The 25,021-nt window shown below is 40.7% G+C and overlaps 1 protein-coding gene across 1 annotated transcript; it reads left to right on the top strand.

Moving 5' to 3' along the window:
- Positions 1 to 3,338: 3,338 nt before the first annotated feature.
- On the top strand, positions 3,339 to 10,847 carry plek (pleckstrin). The gene is made up of 9 exons (XM_079559970.1): positions 3,339 to 3,446; positions 5,897 to 6,052; positions 6,228 to 6,409; positions 6,751 to 6,842; positions 7,034 to 7,218; positions 9,089 to 9,193; positions 9,651 to 9,734; positions 9,825 to 9,894; positions 9,977 to 10,847. Exons 1-9 carry the CDS (start codon positions 3,405 to 3,407, stop codon positions 10,114 to 10,116), a joined length of 1,056 nt encoding a protein of 351 aa, XP_079416096.1. The 5' UTR covers positions 3,339 to 3,404; the 3' UTR covers positions 10,117 to 10,847.
- Positions 10,848 to 25,021: the final 14,174 nt, after the last annotated feature.

Below are 25,021 nucleotides of genomic sequence, written 5' to 3'. Positions count from 1 at the left end.
GCCGTGTAACACCCTGAATGGGACACTGTGAGTCACTTTTATTCTTGATCAGATCCTCTATAATGACCCCATAGTGGGAAAAAAGGTCATACACAGTATCATGGAATATGCTCTTTTACCACTTTTGTCGCATAGAGTCATAGAGGAAAGAGTGTGGGTGGAGCTACACTATGCACCCACAGACTTTTCCTTTTAAAGTTAAACATTTAATCCGGCATTGTTTGGGCTTTCTAGTAAAAAACACAATAGCTTTAGTTGTATTCAGTGTTGTGTTTTGGTAGTTTGAGTCAAGATTTAGTCAAGTAATTCTCTGATCATTCAAGGTCCTCTGCTAAATGGAGCACAAAGCACAGACCAGGGGCCTCATTTATCAAGCTTGCTGCGCACAAAATGAGGCCAAAACTTTGCGTAGCCGCTCCTCTGCGCCAAAGTTGGTATTTATAGAAAACAAACTGAACGTGAAACATTGCGCTCCTCCACGCAAACTAAATAGCTGCCGTACGAAGTACGCACTATTCAAAAACACTGCTGAGAGACGGGGAAAGCAGCGACATGACTTGTTTGAGGAAGTCAGGTTTGGTCGCTTTGAAATGGTTTGAATTTACTTTCTTCAGCAAGTACAAAGATTAGAATGAAATAAGTAACTTATCATGATGTTTGTGAATATTGGTGCGTGGACGCTCGTACCCATGCACATAGAGACGAGGCCGTCTTTATGCAGTTTGCGTCTTTACCGGCGTCTTTACCAGTGCGCACTGCGTAAAGACGGCCTCGCCTCTATGTGCATGGGTACGAGTGTCCACATATGTGCGCACCAATATTCACAAACATCTTGATAAGTTACTTATTTCATTCTAATCTTTGTACTTGCTGAAGAAAGTAAATTCAAACCATTTCAAAAGCGACCAAACCTGACTTCCTCAAACAAGTCATGTCGCTGCTTTCCCCGTCTCTCAGCAGTGTTTTTGAAAAGTGCGGACTTTGTACGGCAGCTATTTAGTTTGCGTGGAGGAGCGCAATGTTTCACATTCAGTTTGTTTTCTATAAATACCAACTTTGGCGCAGAGGAGCGGCTACGCAAAGTTTTGGCCTCATTTTGTGCGCAGCAAGCTTGATAAATGAGGCCCCTGTTCCTTTGGCAGGGAAATGAAATTGTATGAGGCTCTACCAAACTGTGTCACTGGACGTTTGGGTCATTTAGTCCCTCTTTTCAGTTTTATTGAGTCTTTAATAGTCAACACGAATATCTTATCTATGATGTAGTTTATGTCGACTTTTTTTGTCACTGACGAATCACTTACTGACTGAAGTTATAACAAAATATTTCAGTTGACAAAATGAAGACTGGTTGGATTGGAAACAAGTTGGAGTCATTACTGTTCTGACAAGTCTGTCTGATCATCAGGCAAATTCTATCACACAGAGACATTCCCAGTAAACACAAAATGCAAATGATGATCGTATTCATTAAGGGCAAGAAAAATCCAAACCTTTCTGGCCCTTGTGGAAACACAAATTCCCCCTGAACTTAATAACCGGCTGGGCCTTGGGCAGCAATAACTGAAGTCAAGCGTTTGCAATAACTGGCGATGACTTTCTCACATCGTTGGAAGAGGAATTTCCGCCCACTCGTCTTTGCAGAATTGGTTTAACTCAACCATATTGGAGAGTTTTGTGCATGAACTGGTCCGTGTAAGGTCCACGCCACAGCATCTCAATCGGATTTAAGTCTGGACTTTGACCTGGCCAATCCAAAACATGAATCTTGTTCTTTTTGAGACATTCAGAAGTAGACTTATTTGTATGTGTGAGATCGTTGCCCTGCTGCACAACCCAAGAGCGCTTGAAATGAGGGCTTGAACTGGTCAGACATTCTCCTCCGGGATTTCCCGGGTAGACAATTAAATGATTCCATCAGCAAGTTGTCCAAGGTCTTTTGGTGGGGTGTTCTATTTTCTTTTTTTATCAAATGTTGTGTTGTTTCTATGCCAGATGCAACATGCCAAAAAGTTTAACTCTTGACTCGTCAGTCCATAGAACATTTCTCTCAGTCTTGGGAATCATCCAGATGTTTTTTTTTTTTTTCTGCCAAATGTGAGACTAGCCTTTGTGTTCTTCTTTGTCAGCAGTGTTTTTTCCGCCTTAGACCTCTCGAATGCCATTATTTGCTCAGTGTTTAACTTGAGTTACGAACACTGACTGAGCCCAGAGAAAGCATTCAGTTCTTTAGACGTCGTACTAGGTTCTTTGGCGACCTCCTGGATGATTCTCCTGGTGTTATTTTGTGGCATTATATATGTTTTCATATGGGATTTTGTAGCTTTCTTTGTTTGTCGGATGGGTCTCAAGGCAACAGTTTCGTGACTCAACAAACTTGCTCATCAGGCTTGGGAGTGGCCAATGAAATTGAACAAAAACTGGTGAATCAGCTAATCTTATAGGACAAGATAGGTTTGGATTTTTCTTTCCCTTAATAAATGCAATACTCATTTGGAAACTGTATTTTGTAAGCTTCATGTTCAGCCAACAGCACCATGGACACGAGCTCTCTAAAAATAAACATTCTCAGCCAAAAGGAGCAACAATTATAAAATCAATAATTGTCTTTATTTCATTCATGGGTGAAATATCTAATTCCATAAGCGATAATTGATTTCTGCTTTTGCTTGCAGAGGAACACTTTCACACTTCTGCAAAAACCACAACGTGTGAAAAGTGAATTCTTGTCAAATTACCCAGAGGAACCCGGGGCGAGACTAGCACTATAAGATTCATTTTCAAGCCCAGTAGATTTCCACGATTGCTCCAATAGGCTTAAGTTAAACACGAATACAAGAACTGTTCAGATCGGCCTGCCTGACTTCTTCCCTTAAACTGTAGTCAGTGGGTCAAAACGTGCGGTAAATTGAAAAGAAAGACTTTTTTTTGGTCTCTCTCTCTCTCTCTCTCTGCCTTTTTCATCTGCACCGCGACCTTTGGTTTATACAGCAATACATTCAGAACGCTTTCAGTAACGGCCAAAAAGAGGAAGTTTGCTCCAGAAATAGCCCCAGTGTCTGACTAAATGTGTGCCTATGTGACTATTTTGTACTATATCTTTTTTCTTTCTTCCAATTATAGTTACGGGAAATTGAAGGCAAATTAAACCAGGCTTTTGTCATGAGAGAAGTTGAAACATTTGCCACATTATATTTATGAAGCAGAAACTTAATGAAACTCTCTTTTTATTCTCAAGTTCTGCCACTGTTTATCTTATGATACAAGAGGAAGCAGGCTGACCAGTGTTGACACCACCGTGTGGCGGAGTACTTCCTGTCTGAGTGGGAGGGTGTGACTGTTATACAGAAGTACTCTCAACATGAACATAAAGCTAAAGTTTAAAGCTGCACAAACGTACACGAGACATGGAGCCAGAGCAGATCCGAGAGGGCTACCTGGTCAAGAAGGTAAAACGCAACAACTGAACTCCTTCCTTTCATTCTTAACATTGCAAATCTAGAAAGTGGGTAGCATAGGCATTGAAAACAATTTATTTTTTCCAGATTTCAGCAAGTGTTACGGTTTTCCTGAGTTTAATACTATTTCCCTGTGTCCCATCTCATTGTTATATATCTATATTTTATTACTCAGCAGATTGGTGGTTATTATTATTGCTATTTTTTTTTGTTATGTAATGTATTTTAACTTTGTTGACACTTTGTATTGCCTGTGTACAGCACTTTGGGCAGCGATAGTAAATGTGCTCTATAAATAAATTTGACCTTGACCTTGACCTACTCATGTACTGTTAAGGTCACCATTCACTTTGGGCTCTTAAAGGATTAGGAGAAATCGCCAAATGTTTAGCTCATTGTGTTAAGATATGTCCAGATGAACATTGAACATATTGATTGAACTACTTGGGTCCTGGTGACAACAGCAGTGAGAAACTATGCAAGTATTTGATGAGTTGAGTTTCAATTGAACACATAATAGCAGTTGAAGTTGTATTAGAATAAGAATGGCTGTTATTAAAGATCAGTCATTATGGTGTCGCGAGCGCTACAGTATGTATTATGGGTTGGTGCAATACGCAGTTGAACGTTCGAACTTCTTTACTACAATCCACAAGCTGAATTGCATCAACTCTTTTTGCACTCTCATGCTAAGTTAGCAGTTCTTTCTGATGTACTGTCAAACTCTGCGGGATCTGTGTGAGTCTAAGTGATGACACATTGACCAAAGGAACACTTCATTTCTACTGATGTAAAAAAAAAAAAAAAAAAACCACTTCCTGCTATGGCTCAGTGACAAAAATAGTCATTCTGGTAACAGCTGGAGATCAACCCCTGAAGTACTGAAGTTGTCTTTTATCGGGTCGTTGCATAATATTTAAAGAGACTCCGGCTCATTATTGCAGTACAAGGGTTATTATTTCTAAACAGCGCTGCTTACCCTCCACACATTTCATAAGTAAATATTGAGCAAGTGGTGTTTGTTTGTCATTGGTGCCGGTGTGTTGTGTATTATTGAACGTGGGATTATTACAAATGGATTCCAGAGCAACAACCATTATTTTTGTCCCAACTCTGTTATTTGTGGACTGCAAATTTTAGTTGTACAAAACTAAAACGGATTTATTTTAGTGGCAACAGATGTGCTGGAGAGCCGCATTTTGTTTTCACCATAACAGAACACATTGTCCCACCTTGTGTCATGATTTTCTCGTTTTGCAAAGACGTACAGTTTTAATCACACATTGTTTAGCATAAGCAAAGCATCTGTATAAATGTATTTTTAAAAATACTTTATCATGTGTTAATCATTCATAAACGCCTTAGTAGTGACTAACTAAGTAGTGACTGATTTACTGTTCAAACCTCTTTCCGATTTTCCTACCCGAAAAATGCAGATTTGTTCCCACATGTTATTGTTAATTTATTTGACCTGTATTTAACCAGAAAAGTCCCACTGAGATTAAGAATCTCTTTTTCAGGCGAATCCGGCCCCAGGGGGGAACCTATTGTACATGTTTTAGGATGAAGCACTTTGTTGTAGCATCTGTTTAAGTGCTTATGAATGATAAATAATGGCTATTAAAACTATATTAATGTTTCATTATGAATAACAAATGCAGTATTTAGGCAAGGTGAGGTATGTTTATTGATACTGCGCATTTTGTACACAAGGCATCTCAATGCGTCTTACAAAAGAAGAGATGCAAAAATCCAATCAGGTTAAGTTAAGGTAAAGCACATACATAAAATCACCAAGACATGGGAAATACATGGGGGGGGGGGGGGGGGGGGGGGTATGTGCATGCAGTTGTTTACAATCTGAAAGTCAGTGTTATGCAAAATATGAGCAAATCCTTCTCTGGTTTAGCTCCGTAATTTGGACTTGAAGGGAAAGTGTTGATGGTGTAGGAGAGAGAAGCGGTCCAGCTGCAATCTGCTCTCTCAGGAGGAAGAGAATTATTCTACATTTATAATGAATGACCTTTTTATTTGGTCTCAGTATTAGTTCAGTTCTCCAGAGCAGGTAGTTCCCTTCACAGTTCATCCCTTTTCCTCCCAAAATATAGTCCACCTATTGTCTCCACAGCGAGCTGCCAGGTCATACATAACAGTTCATAACTGTGCACTACTTTCTGGTCACTTGGTCACTCCCTGCTCCAAAGTGAGTGATGTATTTGCAAACACAGTAGATACCATCTTTATTACGAGTTGAGTCGAGTTGCATAATGTGGCTAAAACTGAGAAAATGAAGTGATGAAAAGTAGTGGATTCATTTCTCCTTTTTCAACCAACCAGTGCTTTCATTTTGATCCATTCCCCAGCCGCAGTTCACATTCACCCAAGTGAGTCCTTGAGCGTTGAAAATGTATAATGATACTATTTGTAAACTTGTTTTGCAGGGCACCCTGCTGAACACATGGAACGCCGTGTGGGTGATCTTGTCCGAAGATGGAGTTGAATTTTACAAGAAGAAAACTGACCAGTCACCAAAAGGAATGATCCCACTGAAAGGAGCCACGCTAACCAGCCCGTGTCAGGATTACAGCAAAAGAGCAGTAAGTAACGTTATCTGGTCGTTTTCAGATTGGAGATGTTTTGCCACTCACCACACCAGGCTTCGTCAGCAACTAAATATTTTTTATTAACAGTAGGCTGTGACACTATGGGTCGTCCGAACTCCGTGAACACAATGCTATCTCAAAATAAGCCTTTGTTGCATGTGTGCTGCAGCTTGTGTTCAAGATCAGCACGGAGAAGAAGCAGGATCACTTCTTCCAGGCGTCTCACATGGAGGAGCGGGAGATGTGGGTCAAAGACATCAAGAGGGCCATTTCTTGTCTGCAGGGGGGCAAGAAGTTCGCCCGAAAGTCCACCCGGCGTTCCATCCGCCTGCCCGAGACGGTTAATCTCAGGTCGGATTCACACGGCATGATATCACTGTTATGTAAAGGAGGAAAGACGGGCGGAAGTGAAAGCAATAGAGAAAGTATGAATAGAAATATTACTCAATACGATGGAGCAATAAGGGTATGCACTGCACTAAAAATAACACTCATGTGTAAGTTAGGCCCAAAACGGCTGGGAACCACAATCTTAAACACTCTTTTTATCATACTTTATGTAATGGAACATATCATATCAATCTCTACTCAGTTGTAGGTGGAGACAAACGTGCCTTGAGTGCCCTCTGGTGGATGTCTGGTTGGATGCACCAAATGTCACAGATTAAAGTCACATTTCTATGTCTCCACAGCCAACTGTACGCTGAGATGAAGGACCAGGAGGAGGGCGTGAAGGAGCAGAGAGTGGAGCGGGACAACAAGGCCTTCAACTACTGCTTCACCGGTACACATGCCTCCCACATCTACAGTCACTTGTACTTGTGCTAATGTGTGTAGTTTAAACGGATATAACTCTGTGCTGTGAGAAAATAGACACAGCCAAAACCACTTTGTCCAATAATTGTTAGAGTATAGCTTCATCAAAAGAGTCGATGTGGTCATGAACGTCACTTTACAGTTCGATTCCATGGGTAGGTGTGACCGTGGTGGACTGGCTCATCTTCAAAGACAAGGCGAGGAACCGTCCCGAGGGCCTGATGCTTGGGACAGGACTGCTGAACGAGGGCTTCCTCCAGCCGGCAGGAGACACGTCTAAAGAGGGCGCCCACAGCGTAGAGAAGTCTGTGCTGCTGGACCAGACGGATGCACTCTACTACTTTGTGAGTTCAACCTTTAGTTAAAAGGAAAAACAGCATAGAGCCAGGGGGGAGCTCCTGTACAGCGGCTATCCAAAAAAAATGGCTCTTTGTCGAATCTCAAAGGGCTTGGGGAAGTAAAAAACAAAACAAAAGCCAGGGCAGACAAGTAACAGAGAAATAAATGGGTGTTTAGTTTTTGGTAACATAGAATCCCTGTTTATTTCACACTGACACAAATAACCCAGTCCAGCTGAGTATAATTTAGTAATACTGCATGTACAATTTTAATACTATGAATAACTTTGAGTTTTACAGCCCATTTATACACTGATGTTACATAATACTATTTTCTGGACTAACAAACTGATGTAAAGCAGTTTAGATAAGTTTGCGGAAACTTTCAGTCATACAGGAGTTTCCCATTATTCTAATGGTTTTGGGAAAGTAGTCATTTGTACTGGCTTGTTTGTTTGTTTGTTTTTTAAACTTTTTTGCCCTTGTTCAATAAGCTTTCACAGTTCAACTGTTCCTTTGCTAGTGTTCACTGTGTGTGCCGTTGCTCCAGGTCAATTCAATGCTGCAATTAATCTAGAAATAAATAAAAATCTGTAAATTTGCCCTTGATATAAATAACTCATTTTAAGAAAGCTGTTCTCAACACTTAAATCAAGAAAAAATATCAACAACAATCTTTTTTCAAAATAAATTAAGAATTGTTTTTATCTAATTTTGAGTGCAGGGAGGTCTTTTTTCTTAATTTAAGTGTAAAATATCATGGGTAGATTTACTAATATCATAATTATTTTTATATATTTAAATTTAAATTTAAATATTATTAGACTGTATTTCAAAATGTAAAACATTTAACATTTAACATGTTTTTAATAAGTTTTTAGTAAGTATCTTTTTCATAGTCCCTCTGGGATGGTCTTTCATCTCCCCCTGGTGTCTATAGCCAAAAAACACAATTGCAACTATGCTGCCTCTGGGTCGGAGCCACCAATACACACAAATTGAATCACGAAGAAGAAGCTAACAGGCTAATGGGCAAAGCTAACTGCGGGCTAGCGCCACTTCAACAGTATTTACAGCCAAGATTGAGTGAAAAAAATTATATATCTCTCTCCCTTTGTCTTTTCTGTCAGCGTAGTATTCCCACGGACAATTAATGAGTAAAAAAACGCAACATGCTACGACACCTCCAGTGGTGCTTATGGCCTCTAGGGGCACTACTTTAAACACCAGTTGTGTTAATAAAAATAATAATAATAATGCATCGGTTTTATATAGCGCTTTTCGGGACACTCAAAGACGCTTTACATTGCATTATTCATTCATTCCATACTTGGTGGTGGTAAGCTACTATTGTAGCCACAGCTGCCCTGGGGTAGACTGACAGAAGCGAGGCAACCAGTCTGCGCCATCGGCCCCTCCGACCACCACCAACCACTCACTCACTCACTACATTCGCTAGGCTTCCTGGTGTTCCCAAACGGTCTCCCATTCAAGTACCGACCAGGCCCTTCCCTGCTTAGCTTCCAAGGTCTGACGGGATTGGGCATCGTAAAGGCGGTATGGCCATACGGTATGTTGGACGTTCTCTCCTGGAGAAGGGGGACCCTAACTCATGACATCAGCTTACTTCGCAGGTCTGTTTTAGGAAGCGCAATATCAGATTACTCATGAGGAAGCATGAGCGAAAAAGCTCACAAACAGTCAATTTACCGATTGACAACTGTAGTTAACAAATAATGTCACCAAAACATATCATCAATCACGTCACAGTTTAAAAAAATGTTTTTTTGTGTGTGTTAGCATCCAAAGTATTCCCTACGCTTTTGAACAGGTATCATGTGCTGATTATCAAAGTGAAATTCTCTGTTGTGGACAGGCTGACAGCGGGTTCTTCTGTGAGGGCTACTCCAGTGATGAGGATGTTCTGCTGAAGGAGGAGTTCAGAGGGAATATCATAAAGCAGGGCTGCTTACTCAAACAGGTATCACGCCGCTCACACATGCAGGCGAGAGAGGCGCACTTTGTCTGCAGCAGAGCGCGCCCCTAATTTACCGCACTGTGCAGACAACATGGGCTGAATATAAATGAAAGACCTGTTATGCACACGTATCTCAGCTGGCCTTCTTGTGCATTATCAGAAAAACGGGGCATTATATGGACGTGCCATGTTGTTTATCATATGATTTGGATTCACAGTGCACATGTTTATGATGATACAAGGCGTACATTCATACATTGTCAGCATGGGATTTTAATTCAGTAGTTTTAAATACATATTCTTGCACAGATTCAAGTCTAATTAATGTCGGCTGGTGAGGTGAAGCCTTGCCAAAATGTTTAATTATTATTATTATTATTTATTATTATAAAATGAAATAATAGTAGAGTAGTGTGTTTCTCTTCCCACAATGTGACAATAGCAATCTCCTGTTGTGTAGGGGCACAGAATAAAGAACTGGAAGGTGCGAAAGTTCATCCTGCGAGATGACCCGGCTTATCTCCATTACTACGATCCCACAAAGGTAACTACGCGGGCTAATGCAGTGGGCAGCCCTACTCACAGGTGCCATGTGATGCTAATGTATTGCATTGCATTGTTATGTTCCACTCAGGAAGATGATCCCCTGGGCTCCATACACTTGCGCTCCAGCGTGGTCACCGCAGTTGATTACGTGCCTGACGGTGGGTGGTGCACTTACATAAATTTGCATAGATTCATAACATGTTATTCTCATGGTGTTTCTTTTTTCTTTTTTTTTTGCAGCTAAGAAGTATGATATCGAGGGGAACCTATTTGAAATCATATCATCGGATGAGACTCACTACTATTTTCAGGCCGCCACAGCTGAGGAGCGCAAGGAGTGGATCAAGGCAATACAGACTGTGTCCAAAAGTGGCAAATAAAGAACCTGCTTGCTTCCAAAATGATCCAAACTACAGAATTCAAAACGGTTAAATGGGGCGTTTCATGTTGCCTCCAAACCAAAAACGTACTTTGTGTTTCACTTCATTCAACACAATTCACTAACAGCTTCATCTCTGTGTGCATTTCCTAGATTTTTTTTTTTTTTTTTTTTTTTTTACATAATAGTGTTCTCTGCATTTTAAATCCCATCATTAAACCATCACCAGATCCGTTCTGAACAACTCTACATTCAAACTGCTTTTATCACGGCACCATTGATTTGTCATCATGTTGTTGGCTGAAAACTGAGGTTCGTTTATTGTTTTTAGCATGTTTAATTCCCACAGCTGCCTCTGGGGGTTGTTTAACCCAAACTTTGAGATGTGAACCAACAAAGTGCCTGGTTTACGTTGTGTACAATTTCCATATAATTTGGCATGTCACCTTGAACACTATTACACAATAGAAATAAAACAAAACAGTTTGCAAATGCTATTAAATATGACTTCACATTGTTAAATTCAATAATTCTGCAAGCTCTGTGAACTCTGAAAGTACCATCCACCAAAACACCCAGAGTAAAGGTACAGGGTGTACACAATGTGAGCAGCTAAACAGGAAGTTGTGTGCGAGACGTTGTGTGCTGAGAGATTAATTATAAATTACATGTACAGCGTGTCGGTTAACCACATTTCCTCTCCATGACATTTATGAAATGCAATAAATGGTATTACATAGTTCAAAGACATGTTGCTGTTTCACAACTAATATAATGCAAATAGTGCTGGAATTGGTGCATCAGTGTATAATCCACACTGTCACTACTGTACTGCTGGTACAGGTGGGAGTGGAGCTGTTTAGAGGTGGTCAGTAACTAAGTATATTGACCTAAGTGGCGTTTTTGATCTGTACTTTAATATTTTTTCATTGAGGACTCTTCATACACATTTGAAAGAGAAACATAATACAGCATACTCCACAGCATTTCAACAAAAGCTAGAGGAAGACCAGTAATCACAGTTGGCCACATATTTTGTTCCAGTTCAAACCTTATAATGCACAATCCAGAACAGCAGGTGGCGCAGTGCAATTGTGCTGTCAAAGCCACATCACGTACAAATAAGATTTGCCCGTATTTTTGTAACTATTTCTAAATAAGCTATTTTCACACCGATTTGTGCTTTCTACTTTGAGTACTCAAGCACATACTGTTTCTCAGTACCTTTACTTAAAGGTGCATTATGCAAGTTGATATTTGCGTGTATTTGACTTTTTAATGCCACCGAGTCATGAAAAGGTCAAAAATGCACAAATAGCAAGGTTGTTGTTTTTTTTTCCACATAAAAAGATACATAGTGCACCTTTAAGTGATACCGGTATCACTGCCCAGTAGCCTACTATCTGTACTTTTACTCAAGAAACCAAATTAAGTGCTTTGACCACCGTAGTTTGAGAAACAATATGGTTCCTGGAATGTTTTTTATTCACTGTATTCATTTCTAATTACACACTTTGTAGCTGTCAGTGCTGCCAGCAATACGTTTTCTTGTTAGAAGTTGATTTTTGTAGTGCAGTGTTTTCAAGTATCCACATTTTATGATCAGATTTATGTAGGAAAAGTCTTTAGTTTGACTTTCAACCCAATATCAGTGATTCCGAGGCCTCCAAACACAATATTTGAATGCTAAAGAACGGTCTCAAATGCCAAAAACAAAGCTCATCATTGATCCGAGCTTGCATGTCGCAGTTGGCAGCTGACTTCCTGTGTCATCAGTCCACAGGCAGTTATTAGGGTTATCACAGTGCCACAGACCACAGTCAGTTCCCCGGGGCGGAATTATGTCTTTCTTCACACTTCCTTGTGACAAAGGATGACAAGGTGACAAACTGCATGTAAAGCCTCAAGTTTGTAAAGCAGCAGCAAGGAGTCATTAATAAGGAGTCATTAATATGCAACTACACTGACTCACAACAATGGTGCATAAACTGGCATTCCCATAAAAAATGTTAATGAAGTCCAACACTAACTTCAACCTCAACCAGTCAATCCATTGCTTCAGTGCCTGTTTTCGCCACTTGAGGGAACTCTATCTCAACTAAACGCCGCTCAGATCACCAACCAGTAGCTCCGCAGCCCAATACCAAGTGTCTCCCTCAATGGGAAGCCAGATGACTCACTCTATTATCTTAAAGTCCTGATAATGTACGACACAATATGCAAACATTTAGAAGAGTATAGTACAATATAAAGCAGAAACGTTTGTCATTTACTGAACTTACCTTGAAATATTAGCTTCACCTTACTCACTTGTGTGGGTTTCCTGCCCACACAAGTAATATTGAAGCATTCGCACTTCTCTGCCATCTTTGTTGCGTAAAAGATGCTCAGGAGGTGGAGGAATAAAGCCACACGCTCTAATATATCAGGCATTACTGTCACTGTGCCTTAGTGGAATACGTAATACAAAGTGTCATGTAATTCACACCATTGAGGGGATAGGGACAGGTAAAGAAAATACAGGCCTACGCTTTTAGTCAAAATAAACAGAAGGGGGGATTTTTGAGTGACAAGTGCACTGATGATAATTGGAACATGGCTCCTGTGTGGTTGCGGCAAATTAGCCTGGGAACATGAAGTGTGTAAATTGAAGAGAAGCAGCTACGCATTTTTCCATTTTATGTCATTTAAGAAGCTACATTCCATTGCATTTTAGTAAGATCACATTTACATGATCAAGATTCACATTATCATAAAGCATGTAATGTTACGGTTCCAGATAACTGAAGATAATTTTCCTGCAGTGTCACTGAAACAAAATGGTCTGTGAAAGCTGTCAGTGTTTGCTCCGCTTGAGTTGTTTGCATGCGGGTTCATTTAGGGACATATTGAACAGGTCCATCAGAACTGATCATTTGTGTGGCCTTTTATCAGCAAGGGGCCTCAATCGACCCTCCCTTTTACATGGAATAATACCTCCCAAGAGAGAGAGAGAGTGGTGACGAAAGTGTTCTCAGGAAATGACACAGGTTTTGGTTGAATCAATACCCCCCTCTAGGCCACAAACACCGCCGCACAAAAGCAACCCGAGGAGCCCCAAGGCGAGGAAGGAATAGGTCAGCAGGCCTGTTAATGCGCTTCAGTCATCATCTATTCCAGGGGATACTGTAGCTACAGCTTAACACCACCGTGTGTGGAGTGAACTCCCTGTTCCGTGAGAAGAACTTTGGGTGACTGGTGCCAAACAATTAAGCTTCTATTCCATTCCAATGCGACAGTTGATATGAGGTTGTGATCACTTTATTGACCAACCTAAAGATGAGCTTGTTGGATTGACAGTTACGGACTTTGCTAAGACCCTTAGAGACATGTAAGCAAATAGGGCATACTCGGAATTGTTGATATTTGTGTAAGCTTCCAGTCGGATATGCAACTTTTAATCGACAAGGTTTATAAGTCATCATTTGCACTGGACTGTTATTCAAAGTAAAGCTGTTTCGTAACACTTTCAGGAGAATTTTCCAGCTCATGAGTTACATCTTTGTGTAAGCTCTCAAATGTCCAGGGGTTTTAAAATTTAAAATCTGGACCTTGGTTACTGACCTGGATTTTTAACTGGCGCCATTTAGAAGCAGAATCGGAATAGTTTTTTTTTATTGCCATTGTTTGAGATGAAGTTCACAAACTAGGATTTCTTCTCAATACAGAACATAAAACATAGTGGAAAAACTGTTCAAGTGGCAGGATTTATGAGTCTGTATGGACCGTAGCCTCCTGCCTGAGGTGAGAGGGGTGAATAGTTCGTGTCCAGGGAGAGAAAGGCCAGCTGTGATCCGACCCATACGCCTCCGGGTCCTGGAGGTGAACAGGTCCTGGAGAGATGGGAGCTCACAGCCAGTCAGCTGCATGCATAATGCGTTGCAGTCAGTGCCTGTCCAGGTCTGTAGCGCTCGATGATGGCCATGTAGAACTGCTCCAGCATCCTGGTCAGCAGTTTAAGTTTCTTCAGCTGACACAGGAAGAACATCCTCTGCTGGGCCTTCTTGATGAGGGAGCTGATGGTTGGCTCCCATTTGAAGGGCGAGGGAGGACAGTGAGGCTGTGACTTTCCTGAAGTCCATGATCATCTCCACTTCGTCTTCTGGGCGTTCAGGTCCAAGACGCCAGCCGGTCCACCTCTCTCCTGTAGGCGGACTCATCACCATCCGAGATGAGCCCGATGAGGGTGGTGTCGTCCACAAACCTGATCAGTTTAATGGACTAGTGACTGGAGGTGCAGCAGTTTGTGTACAGGGAGAAGAGCCAGGGGGAAAGTACACAGCCCTGAGGAGTTTATACAGTAAGTCAGAAGTCAGAACTACCATTGCCCCACTTTTTTTTGGATCATAGTGGCAACTACATCAGCACTACAATTAGCACCTACAGACACAAAATGTACCACTTATTGAGTTTTAAAAGCTGAAAATAAGGCAAATTTAGAACTTTTATAGATTCTTTTTTCTCTGTAATGAGTTTATTCAATAACAAAACAAGATATCAACATTCCTTTGGAAGAAAAAAAAACTCTTTGAGGTCAACACAACAAAGCCAAACATTAATCCTGGCTCTATCGACTATTCTGTATTCGTTGCTGCAAATATACATAAAAGCTTCAAATAAAAGAAAGCTTGCAATATATTTTTTTCCAAAGCATACGAGACAAGATTTAGATAGATTTCTCTAATCAAAATTATCCTTTTTTCTCCATTCACCTGCCGAGTTTCTCCTTCTGAAAATGGTAATTGAATAGTTGCATTTATATAGCACACTTATACTTCGACTGAACACACAAGCGCTTTACATAAGCAGCCATTCACTCATTCACACACACTCACCAGACAAGTGTATGCAGACAATAGGCGACAAGTGTGTCTCACTGTCGATGAGCTACTGCCTCCCGAGTTGTTGGTCCTTGGAGTTCTGTTTTGTTTTACACACACCTGTCAGAGTAATCTTGTATTCTCTGGCGGTGACTTTCGGAGGCATGGGGAAATTAATGATCAGTTCCACAAACAAATCGATTGGTGCACAGCTCTAATACTGCACTGCAATGTGTCGCCACCCGCTCTGCAATTTTGTCAGAAATCCGGGATCAAGAAAAGTGATTTGCTCCATCATCATCATCGCTCGTCTGTGTCAAGAAATGTCCAGTCTGTCTAGTCGTTTATCTGAATTCGAGACAAAAACACACTCTTTAAATGATGTCAACAAGTGTACAGTCATTTTCAAGAAAGGTAGAAGTGGTGCAATGAAATGAAAAGCAATTGGGAAATGTCTTTATTCTCCTAGTGTAGTTGCTTTATTCTGCCTTACATCTTGAAAATGCCCTCGCTGTGCTCAAAAATGATTATTATAAAGAAATGTTCATATTAAGTCGAGAGCGTGCTGTATAGGACTTTTTCTATCACTGACCAATCAAAGCAGATGGAAACAGTGTGGAGCCTGGAGAACATTTCCTTGGAGATATGTTAAATCATTTCAATTTTATTCATTTATTTTTGATTCACTATTCAAGCAAGCTACATGGGACTTTGAAAACGATGTATTCTGTGCACCTCCTGATGTTTTCATCCCGTGTCGTCGGTGCCACACTTTGCCACACACAACGCTCTGTACAACAGGTGTCCATCGATCTTCATTGTTTCTATGTCAGCCTAAATGTCAAGCTAAAACAGGTGCCTGCAGAGTTATCTGATAGACATCGGGCGACTGTGAATTTAGTTCTTTTAACAATAATAATAATAATAATAAATTTTATTTGTATTGCACTTTACATATGAAGAACACATCTCAAAGTGCTACAATTTACACAAAAACAAGCAAAATAGAAACAGACAGAACATATCAATAGTAAAAACACCTCAATATAGTTTGTAATGAAGTTGTTAAAACTGCAAGGAATTCTGGAATTTCTGGTGTGTACATTTTTAAAAATGCAAAGTAGGCATCACAACACTTCAACACTTCCAGTCACACAAGAAACACGGTATTATATTTGTTCTTACACTAAACTGAAATAAGCCCGAACAAGCATTTCTTTGTCCAATGTTCTTGGTCAGTGACGTAAACAACAATCATCCCTGTTTCAATCATTCCATGGATTCAGCAACAATCCTGTGCTCACTGCTGTGCCGCAGAGTGTGAAGATCTTGTAATTGCTTCTTTATATCACTCCGCACCAAGACCCCGTGAATGTGCGGAATCTATGGTGCGTCTACTTGCTGCCTCAAAAACAAAATTGCTGATGACATTTGTGAGTGAGTGAGTGAGTCCGTCTCTTGATCTGACTCTGAGGGAATGATGAAGCTCTGTACTTTACAGAAATGTCACATAGTGTGCTATTTAATCCGCATTATATTGAATGTGGGCATCAAGGATACACTGAACCACATGAAATGTGATTGTCAGGAGCTAATATTCACATAAAAATAAGACAAATAATACTTCTTCATTGATCTCACCATGAATTCAATGATAGAATATGCAAGCTTTAAACATGTGTGTCAAAGCCATTCAAAGCTAACTAACATTTCTCTGTTTTGAGAATAGCTGTTTTGAGAATCATGTTTTATTTCCATTGTTGATGAACAAAATTCACAAATAGGAAATTGCAGATGACAGATGACATAATAAAATGGAATAGTTAAAATAAAATGTAAGGCAGTCATATATCCATTTTTATTTTTATTATAATATCCGTTATGCACCTTTAACTAAGCTAAAGCTATTTCCTAGTTGTGAGTTATGTTCATCAACAATGGATATAAAACATTCTGATGCTAATACTAGTTACATCACTAATAACATTAATAACAAATTCTACTTCTGTAATTATTCTTAATTTAGTTCTTGGGTTTTGCTCTCATCACACTGTTCTGAATATATTTTTGTGTACTGTCACATGACAATACTCATCATATATTGTTATAGGACAGTGGTAGAGACAGGAGTACATGGTCTACTGAGGCAGATGACGGATGCATCCAAAAGAGAGAGCTGATGAAGCTGCTCCAGAGGTAGAAATTGAAGGCAGGAAATATGCATGGTAAGATGAACAATCAAAGATGTAAACAAACCAGTCAGATCAATAGATCAATAGTAGCATTACTTGCTGTTGTAGAAAAGATTATCTCTCACAGGTTTATTGGGATTTCAGTAAAATCATGAAGCTACAATTTTAAATAGTTGTACAATGTAAAGAAAAATCATTGGCCTGACATATTATAATACACAGACACAAAAACACATTAAACAAGGATTGAACCACATAGTATCCAGAACAACAGCAACACTTTGTTTTGATGCTTTGCTACTACTGTCCCTGACTCTTGCTTTAGTATGTGTGGCTGGAAGTTTGAAAGCATGCTCCCAACATACCAGATGTGATTTATAATACCATATACTTTTTTATTTTAGCAATGGCTCTCTACATGCACCCTGGGCTTTGCAATGTGCTTTGTCCCCAGCACATCCCCAGCTCACAATTGCCTCTTAGACCTTGAAAACAGTGGCAGGTTTAACTTCAGTCCAAGTGCCTGCAGCTCTTCCTCGATTAAAAAGCCCTTACCAGCCATAATGCCATCCCCTCTTTGCAAATAGCCACTGTCTATAAGTTTCTCTAGTTGCGGGAGGATGCCACACTGCATGACTATATCCTTGTCTGACATTGCTCCTGTAAACAGGGAAGAAGAAAAAATCACAGCACCACAGGGTCACAGGCAACTAGTGATTTTAGTGCTTTGTACTTTTGCACTTTGAATAGCTCCGGCCTTGCAACACCAGTGACGCTGGCCTTTCCATTTTTAGCTCTGTGCAGTCTAATAATACATATGTGGTCAGGTAGTCTACTGTGTAAGTGTCTTATCCCTGAATTACGACCATATAAGACGTCTACTAAAACAGCGCCCCCAAGCTCCCATTGAGGGTATGTACATTACATTACATTGATTTAACCCAATTCAGAAGCGACTTTATTTTACGTAGTGTATCTGTACAACTTTGACGACGATTCCAAAAATCAAACGCAAAGAAATTAAGCACAAACTTGCAAAAGTAGCCCCAATTGCAATATATGTTAGGGCAAATAGCAGTCCCAGGTCTTCAGCCCTGCCACGCCTGTGGAGGAACTGAACAACCAGCTGTGCCAAAGGCTCTCCAAGCACGCTCTGCGCTATTATGCATCACACCTCCCCAACCGCAACCGCAGCAGCCACAATTTACCGCTCTCATATTACATTATATTAAATGGGTAGGCTATAGGTTATCGCCATTTTACTCACAACAACAGCAACACCAAAGCATTACTTACCATTGATGTCTTCGTGAGTCCTTCTTCTCCTCCATATGCGTCACTGCCAACTCCATAAGCTCTCCTGTCCACTTCCATCGCTGTCCTCAAAAGTCCCAGTGTTGTCAGACTCCGTGTCACCCGTACGTCCGGTTGTTCGGTGACCGCGGTGACCCGCGCCGACCCGCGCCGGGTTCCAGTGCATATGATGCGGGAAAACTCTTCTCGTCACCCCGGCAAAGTCGGGCCTCGGCTCCGCTGCTGTTCTCCACAAAGTCCTGCGTCTCTTTCAGAGTTCCTCTTGAGAACGTGCTGCCAAATGTCCTGATGAAACTGATATAGGTTCATTTCTCCGCAGTTTCGTCATTTAAGGATAAAAAATATAAAACATTACAGCTGTGTTTAGCTCGCGGTTTTTTTTTAACTAGATTTGATGAACACTCGCTCCGTCCATTGGCTGAAGGGTCAGCTACGTCATAATGTCATATCCAGTAGTATGTCTTATCATCATTATATCATAAATAAACTGAAATAAAATGATGTAAAGCATTTCTTCTGGTGCCTGTGATTTATATGGACAATGTTACACATTTTATTATTTTTCTATTCAAAATAAATGTCTTGGTCATAATAATCATTCTACCCATATGTGTTTCTATGCATGACATAATGGGCTAAACACATGAGTGCAGATTAAAGGTTAAGATCATTTATGTGTCATTGCAAAATCAATCAATCAATCAATCAAAACTTTATTTATAAAGCGCTTTTCATACAAAGTTGTAACACAAAGTGCTTTACAGATTAAAAGCAGTTCCCGCCCACCCAACCACCCAACCACCCACTCTTCCAAACAGACAACAACACTGCTCACCCCACCCCCCTCCCCATAGCCACATATACACACGCAGGCACACACACACAGCCACACGCACACACGCAGCCACACACACACACATACACGATGAGATAATGGACGTAGTGCTGAGGCTGGGTACAGATGAACCAGGTAAGGAAATGCCATCAGAGGAGCCGTCTGCACCGGGAGCAGTACATCAGCCACAGCCACAGGGCACCACCACCGGACACCCAGCGGAGGTGCAGCAGAAGCACCACACCTCCATCCGGGCACCCAGAGGACAGTGCCCACACAGCCACAGCCGACCACCGCTCCCGGGGCAGAGGGCTCCCTCAGAGGAAACACTGGAAATTCTAAAAATGCAAAAATGCAATATACAAATATATACATAAAATAAATAAAAATAATAATAATAATAAATAAAATAAAATAAACATATATATAAAACTAACTAAAAACTAGTATAATAAAATCATTATAAACATAAATAATAATAAAAATAACTGAATAAATAAGTAAGTAGAAATCAGCTAAAAGCTAAGCAAAAAAGGTAGGTCTTGAGCCTGCTCTTAAAAACATGAACGTTCTCTGCAGCCCTGAGCTCCTCCGGCAGGTCGTTCCAGAGGCGAGGGCCGTAATACTGGAAAGACGCCTCGCCATAAGTCTTTTTGTTGACTTTAGGAATAACAAGGAGACCTCTGCCAGAGGAGCGAAGGGGCCGTGAAGGTTCATAAGGTAAAAGCAGTTCTGAGAGATAAGAAGGACCAAGACCATTAAGACATTTCTGTGTCCTCTGCAGTTGGCCCCTCCTTCGACGAAGAAGAACTCACGAAGACATCAATGGTAAGTAATGCTTTGGCGTCGCTGTTGTTGTGAGTAAAATGGCGATAACCTAGCCTACCCATATAATAAATTGTGGCTGCTGCAGCGGTTGGGAGGTGTGATGCGTAGTAGCGCAGAGCACGCTTGGAGAGCCTTTGGCACAGCTGGACGTTCAGTTCCTCCACAGGTGTGGCAGGGCTGAAGACCTGGGACTGCTATTTGCCCAACCATATAGTGCAATTGGGGCTAATTTAGCAAGTTTGTGATTCATTTCTTTGCATTTGACTTTTGGAATCGTCGTCAAAGTTGCTCAGATACACTACGTAAAATAAAGTTGTTTCTGAATTGGGTTAAATGTAATTTACATACCCTCAATGGGAGCTTGGGGGCGCTGTTTTAGTAGACGTCTTATATGGTCGTAATTCAGGGATTAGACAAACAACCACTTGTGTTGTTTTCTATTGGAGGACAGTCTCCCTTTTCAGTGCTCTGACAGGACTGCTCCTCCTCAGGCTCCTTTTCCAACTGTCATCCAGGAAGTGGGGGGTGCTCAGGACTCTCTGTAAAGAAAAATATGTTTGCACATCAATGATTATAATTTATGGTTCTCACCTTGTACAGCTGCCACTGGTTAGTTAAATATGAGAGCCGTGTGTTGACCCTGGAACAGCCAGATGACCTGCCCAACTTTCCTCTGCCAACCTACCGGCTTCTGCACAGTGCTGAATGAAAGTGCCATACATCGTTACACAGAACTGAGCATTTCTTTGCCTGATTCTATAGCTCTGGAACAGGAGACCAGAGAACAGAGCACAAACAACTTATGGTTTAACGCAAGGTCTGGCCGAATCACATCAACTTCTTTTAAAAGAATCTGCTCTAGGAGAGCTGACCACAAAAAACTAGAGAAATGTTTAAAGAGCGCAGGATCAGTTCAAGCTAAGGCCATGAAAAGAGGCACAGAACAAGAGCCTATAGCAGCAATATGTTACACCGAGCTCACAGGTCATCTAGTGTATCCATGTGGTTTTGTTGTAACTCGCAATGCCCCACACCTTCGTATGTCACCTGACTGTAAGATGATAGAGAGAGGGAGTCAAAGCTCAAACAACAGGCTTTTAGAAATGAAGTCCTTCCAAGAATAGCTTCACAGAGTGTCCCTATCTTTGCAAGCAGGCTGACGGCAGCTATAAATTAAAAGAGTGTCATGTCCATCATTATCAAATAATGGGGTGCTTGGTCTCTCAGGTGTGTCCTGGTCAGATTTCTTTGTTAAATGTGAAGACGACTACCACTCTGCATCTGCACACATGCCTAGTACATGAGCATCATCACCCTTTAATTTATTTACAGTAACATATAAATGTGACATGTTGACAAGCACTAGTGCTGCTTATCAACGTACATATTTATAAATTGGCCTACCGTCATTTGGGCGACATTCAGCAGCCTCCAAACTTCTTCTTAGCTGGGTTAGGCCCTTGCACAGCATTTACAGGATTGGGGAACTTAGGGGTAGGTTTTCAAATTTTAAAAATTATTTAATGTTGCTTGTTGGGTCACTATGTTTGTAGTAAACTGACGAAAAATAAAGTGAAGGAGCTCAAAGACCCAACACAACAGCAGCTAATGTAGCTAGTGTTAGCTAACATGTTAACTAATGTTGGCTAAAGCTAAAGCTCGTTAAACTTAGCTTAGAGTAGATTAACATTCTGACAATGATATTCATGGTAATCATAACATTGGTCCAATTTCTGGACCTGCTCACATAGTAATGGTTGCTATGAAGTGCGATTGGACAATGACCCTTTTGGGGGAGGGGCCAGCAAAAGGTCAATTGTTTGGAAGGTTTTCATTGCTGACACTCTCACCAAAAAACAAACAAACCTGTAAAACAATTGATTGTGGAGCGTTGTAAAGACCACCATGATGGAAAGTTAAATATATCAACTTCGCACAATGCACCTTTAATATCATAAGAGAAGTAGTCATTTTCCTTCTCGTTCCAAGAAGCTTCTCCACACACATCTGCCATAGCTCCACCTAGTTCCTGTTTACCCTAAGCCAGTTTCCACTCATTCACCCCATCCTGAGCTGAGGCAACACCTAAGGTTCCTTTACCCCAACACACCTCACAATACTTGGGAAAAAATAAAATATGGCAAGTTGAGACATGATATGACTACACATCCTCCACCAAAACAATCCAGTCCAGATGGTAACTTTGAAAACCTCTACAATGAAAAAGTCCCGGACAAAGTATTTAAGAGTTATAAAAGTGATCACAAATGAATCCTAAATGGAGAAGTTTAACAGCGTTGGACCTTTTGAAGAAGAGAATAGGATGATTCTTGAAATGTCGAGCACCTAAGCGAATAAAAAATGTCCAGTTAAATCGATTTAATGGACTTTCTGTATAAATACAGACGGCTGTAGTTGAGGGGAAGCAACGTCCGCGTGTCACCCAAATGACCCTTCAAGACCAGACAGATTTTTTAATATCTTCTCCAGTTATTTAAAGATGTAATAAAGGGAGAGCCAGACTATTAGCTTTTCTGTCCGCTTTGAATTTAGATGTGCTTTCACCTGGGACATTTCTATTCATTACGTCAATCGAAGCAATTGTGAAACCCCCCCTTTCAAGACAGGGGTTGATTCAAGTGACAAAACAAACCGGCAAGCCTATTTAGTGTAATGTGCCCAAAATGGCACATTGTAAGTTCATTAACATTGAAAACAAAACAAAGCGACAACATTTCAGCGGAACATTTCATTTTCATATTATATATTTCACAACTGAAACACACCAACTTGTGTAAACTTTCGTTTGTGTGAGTCTGCTTTCACACGTAACTTTCATTTCTCATAATTTCCAGGATGAATAGTTGACAGATCTACTCCATCTGTTCTGTTTCCTGTAGATCAAACTGGTTATCAACATCAGTAATTCAAGTTTAGTAGTGACCAACACGGTTTACAGGTTTTAGTTTAAAAAAAATAACGTTTTCTATGTGAGGGACCTGTTTCACGTTTCAATGTTTTAGCTTTTACCTAATAAACTTTTAAAAATCCATAAGATATCATCTTGTCATAGATAAATGTTAATGGGTCACCCCTTCAAAACAGTGGCCCAACGCTCCCTATGGATTGACCAGTTGGGTCAAATCATTACTATTTAAATTGAATTTATCCTGTTTGTGTTGAATGTTAAAGCCTAATGATTTAAAGGTCTCTGCACATGGTTCTGGAGAGTGTGCACTTGAAAGCCGAGGCAGTAAAGCCAAGAAATGTCGTATGTGGCCCAACCCTCCCCGCTCTCCCCTAACAAAGCATAACAGTTTTTGCATCTACAAGAAGCTTTTGTTTACTAATCATTGGTAGCCATGGTTGATTATGGGTCATTTGCGGAGTTAAAATACACCCTGGGAAATAACCTTGGATTTCATACTCATTGTAGTCTGTATACAAAATCGTATTAATTTCACAAGTAAATACTCTGTATAGTCAGTCTTGCCACTTGAGGTCATAATCATGCAGATGTAGTGGTACGAGTGTCGCACTCTCACCACATACCTTACATAAATTCCCTTCTTTCTCCTGCTCATCGCCCCGACCATTGTCAGAGAACAGGTTTACAAACTAGGAATTTTCTTCAGTGCAAACAAAACTTGGTAGACAAAACTTAAAATTATTACTATAATGGCATGCATAAAAATAGATTAAGAAAAATACACTAAAATAGCAATTTGACACAGAACAACAGCGTGAATAGATTTGGATTAAGTATGGATGGGTGCATTAAGTATTAGCAGCAGACACAGTATATGAGTGTGGGTATACCACATAATGTAGGCTGGAGCAGGTTATAATGTGTTCATGAGTCGGATACAGAGTGATCGGGTGCTTTTTTAGTGTTCATGAGTCTGATGGAGGAGGGGAAAAAACTGTTTGTGTGGCGGGAGGTATCCAGGGTGGGAAGGGTCAGCTTTGATCTGACCTACATGCCCCCGGGTCATGGAGATGCAGGCCCTCGAGACATGGGAGCTTTACAGCCAATCACCTTCTCAGCAGCACGCGCAACCCGCAGCAGTTACACCACATACCGGCAGGATATCACACACCGGCATGGGAGCGGAGATATGGCCGCCGCGCTCTTATACAAGACTCTCTCGTGTCAGGTCTTTGTAGTCACATAAGCCGCCATGTTTCACCATGCATTTCTCTGATTGGTTTATCCGAATGCTCATCAGGCTCATTAGAACTCGCTTTAAATAACCCAGGGTCTCAGACTATGTTTTTGTATTGGACAGGAAAAGCATGTGATCTGACAGCCAACTGAAAACGTGTCCATTACTGGGAAAAAAAAAAAAAAACTACTGTAATGAATGGCCCCTTGAATAGGCAGCTGACAGCAAGGGACTGTTGGCACAATAGCACAATGTCACCTTACTGCCTGGGCTGCTGGCTTTCTGTTGCAGCCTATTATCTAAATGTTTGTTTTGGCCACCAGAGGTTTATAGAATTACACTTGGACCCCCCCTTGTCACACATTATACTGTTTTAGCAGAACAGGACAAATGTTACTGCGTTTTTCAAAGGTCCAAATTAGGCACGTTGCAATTTGCTGCTGCACCACTGTGTTGCCCAAGTTCTCATGTTCAAGGCTTTCTGCTTCAGTGACTGCACTTGGAATCAATGTAATATGTCAACTGTATGGTGCTCTTAGTGTGTCATTTTATTGTTATTATATTGGAAACACATGGCAGATTAGGAAATGCTACAATACCAAACGCAATGTTAATATTGGTTATGTTGTATCAATAATAAATGACGTGTGTATTGCCAAACTAGTAATAAGGTTTTTTCTCGTGTTGCTAGCATTTTGAAACAAAGTCAAAT

Source organism: Gobius niger, assembly GCF_951799975.1.
Source record: "Gobius niger genome assembly, chromosome: 7".
NCBI classification, from domain to species: Eukaryota; Metazoa; Chordata; class Actinopteri; order Gobiiformes; family Gobiidae; genus Gobius; species Gobius niger.
This window is presented reverse-complemented; position numbering and strand designations above follow the sequence as displayed.

Excerpts from the sequence above, each read along its gene's own strand:
- plek (XM_079559970.1), top strand. The coding sequence starts at position 3,405 with ATGGAGCCAGAGCAGATCCGAGAGGGCTACCTGGTCAAGAAG. Across the intron at positions 9,735-9,824 it reads ATTACTACGATCCCACAAAG|GAAGATGATCCCCTGGGCTC; the intron begins GTAACTACGCGG and ends TGTTCCACTCAG. Across the intron at positions 9,895-9,976 it reads AGTTGATTACGTGCCTGACG|CTAAGAAGTATGATATCGAG; the intron begins GTGGGTGGTGCA and ends TTTTTTTTGCAG.